The following is a 3,395-nucleotide window of genomic DNA, read 5'->3' as shown; positions in this document are numbered from 1 at the left end:
TAAATAAAACTACCTCTCTGTAAAGTGTATCAAAGTATTTTGTTTATAAAGTAAATATACTGTGAAGTATTCCCAACTGTTATTGAAATTTTTGAAGAAAAAAGCCTGCGCATTATTGTTTTTGAAAGTGTGATCTATAATAATGCATGTATGACTGTATTCTGCTCAAACCTCAGATTTTAAAAATTTGCAAAGGTGTGAATTTTTAAATACATAAAATATAAGGGTAAATAATATGCCGTTTTTAATTTTGCCTTAAATTAATCATTAATATTATCAAACTTCAAAATGAAAATATTAATATAGCAAACGAAGTAAACAAGCATTATTTATTCTCCATCCAGATGTCTTTAAAAACTATCAACTGTACACAACAGCACCTTTCAATGGGATTTCGGCAAAGAATAATTACAGTATAAATATATAAAAATGTAGCTAAATATATATAAAAAAGATATAACTGCATATAACTGTCTAGCTTGCTTCTATGTTGGATGAAAACAATGTATAGAGAAAAGCCTTTTACTTTACTACCCAAGATAAAAATCTTATTTTAAACCTTTCAATGTAAAAATATCTTATATATGTTTTTTATGTTTTTATCTTATATATATATATATATATATATATATATATATATATATATATATGAAAATCATTGGCTTATAATTTGCTTATTTCCTTTAAGAGCTATAACCTTAAAAAACGCCATCCATCAATTATAGCAAAGCAACAGGTAAGACAGCCGTCTCTAGAGATGTAAAATCAATGTATGACCTTGTATCAGTGTATGAGCCTGTCAGAAATCATTTTAACAGGATGAAAATCCATCCAACATTATTACACTGGACTTTATAGTACACAAAAGAAGTAATTTTACAATATATTACATGAAGACGTATGACACAAATGTACAAATAAGGTTTGGCATTATAGTTATCCATCCACAGGGTAATATTTGATCTCTCTGTCAGTGGAAAGTGAGGTAAAATGTTCTGATATTCATATCAGGTCTTTCAGGATGTGTGTTAAGGCACGCAATGAAAAAAAATCATGGGTTTAAGATCTTTTGGTTGTTGTTTCTTTTTTTGGACTTGGATACCCAAAGATTGTAAACATCGCCTTTCTATACATCCACAGAGCCGTAGTTGTTCATAGCACCTCCTCTCAAGCAAGGTGATACATGCTGTACCCCAAAGGTGCTCCATAAAGCCCAACTGGAGCAATGGGCATTAAAGGCCTTTGGAAAGGATAAGACTGTCCATAGAGCGAGACCGCCGAATGGAGCTGCGTCCCTAGAGGAAGATGCAGACTGAAATTAGGATGCAGCGTTGGTTTAGCCGTCAGCTTGAGCTTTTCCAGCTCGGCCTCCTGTAGACGCTTGGCCTTGGCCCGTCGGTTCTGGAACCAGATCTTCACCTGGGTTTCTGTAAGAGTGAGGGAACTGGAGAATTCCGCTCGCTCCGCAATGGACAGGTACTGCTTCTGCCGAAACTTTCGCTCCAGGGCCAGGAGCTGCGAGGTGGTGAACGGCGTACGGGGTTTGCGGTTCGTCTTGTGCTTGCGGAGAGGACAGGAACTTCCCTGGCCTGTAACATAAAGAAGACAAAGTTTAAAAACGACATATTGTAAACATTATTACATTTCTTATACATTTTAATGCTGGAATTTCTCTGTCACAAAAGATTCAAGAAACTACATTCCCAAGATTTTTTTATTATTGAGATAGTAATTTCAAACTTTGAATCAAAATATGTATATACAGGTCACATAATGTGTATTACTCCCGTTATGTCAATAAAACATATTTTGCGAAATGAATCATATAAAGAAATATAATTTAACATTGATATACAGGTAAAGGCTGTATTCGAATCTTCAGATGTTTGATGCTACGTAAAACATTAAATATACTGTAAATGTTGATAAAGTATGAAATAAAACTATGTGTTAACTTTATCATTTCAAGTCTAATCAGTAAGGCCTACTGACACAATTACAAAAACATAAGAAATCAAATATTAAATAAATACTACATATACAATTAATTACTCAACTTTACAAACAGGCTTTAATAGCAAATACATTGACGGAATGTTTGGTTGAGAAGATACAGAACACATTTTGTTTAAATCTCTTTCCGTTTCAATAAAAATCAAGTTGTAAGGCAAGCATTAGGTTATTAGCATACGCCAAGGTGTTATTATAGTAAAAATGTAGTGGACTAACTTTGTTTTTGGCGGATCGGGTGCCACTTGTGTGGCTATACTTTTACCAGAAATATCATAGCATCATAATTATCGGAGCTTAAAATGTAACTGTTAAGCATGCAGCGTGTCACTTTAAAAATATAAACATTACTTACGCGATTGCGAGTATGTCGAGTTCATAACCCATGATGTGCAGTCATCCGGCTCCGGTGATTCGGATTTGACGGGTGAACTCTGCATAAAGTGCTTTGATATTGCAGCCGAACCACAATCTCTAATCTCAGTTTTAGCGAACGGACTCGACACATCCAAACGCCTTCTTTCAAAGTCCTTACTGGGTTTATGGCTTGATATGAGAGACTCCACGCTAAAGGGATGCCTTAACACTTGAGCCTTGCGCTGTTCCATCGTCCGATCTCCGTCTGATACCCTCAAGCTCGCGGACGCGGACATCCTCCTCGCGACACTCCTCTGGACGCCCGAACTTCAAAGTCACACTGACGTCTCACGCGAAAACAGTCAGGCCTTTGATGCCCTGAAGCACACGGCGACGGCGGAACTTTTGACCAATCGGAGCGTCGCCGAACCGAGGCGCGCGCTCCGTTGCTACGGCAGCACTCTGCAGAGGCCAATCAGAGCGAAGCCGAAGTAGTGTAACTAGCGATTGGTTTAGAGATGTTTGGGAAAATGTGTCGATCATTTTGACTGACAAAAGTGACAAAAGTGACAGCGACAGGGAGGAACATTCGTGAGATGTGGTGAGCACGATGTGTATTGATTTAGAGTACAGAACACTATGTACAATATTATACACATTTACACGTTGACTAAACGTTACTTCCGTAACTGTAGTTTAATTAAGGTATTTGTAGTGAAACTATGGTAATGCGAATGATAATCAGTTAGCTTTCCATAACTTTCCATAATAAAATTATTAATTTTCGTTAGTTATTATAATTTTTACCCATTTTACGGTTTGTAAACATGTCGCCAACTTTTTGTAGTGGGTTTCTTTCAGAAGGTTCAAGAATCTCACAGCTGCAGAAAAAACACGTCCCTGTTTTACTAGTAAAAGTATCACGATTTATTGCCATTTGTATTACCATAATTGTACGACACATATCATGGTTAAAGTATGTTTCCTGTGTTTGGAGCATGGTAAACCTGTGGATACTATAGTTGTAC

The 3,395-nt window shown here is 36.4% G+C and overlaps 1 protein-coding gene across 1 annotated transcript; it reads right to left on the bottom strand.

The window, feature by feature from the left end:
* Window positions 1–315: 315 nt before the first annotated feature.
* msx2b (muscle segment homeobox 2b) lies at window positions 316–2,740 on the bottom strand. Its single transcript, XM_056731497.1, has 2 exons — window positions 2,366–2,740; window positions 316–1,589 (listed from the first exon to the last, which is right to left on the bottom strand). Exons 1-2 carry the CDS (start codon window positions 2,661–2,663, stop codon window positions 1,168–1,170), a joined length of 720 nt encoding a protein of 239 aa, XP_056587475.1. The 5' UTR covers window positions 2,664–2,740; the 3' UTR covers window positions 316–1,167.
* Between the last annotated feature and the right edge of the window lie 655 nt (window positions 2,741–3,395).

The sequence above is a fragment of the Triplophysa dalaica genome, chromosome 19, assembly GCF_015846415.1.
Source record: "Triplophysa dalaica isolate WHDGS20190420 chromosome 19, ASM1584641v1, whole genome shotgun sequence".
Classification (NCBI taxonomy): Eukaryota; Metazoa; Chordata; class Actinopteri; order Cypriniformes; family Nemacheilidae; genus Triplophysa; species Triplophysa dalaica.
This window is presented reverse-complemented; position numbering and strand designations above follow the sequence as displayed.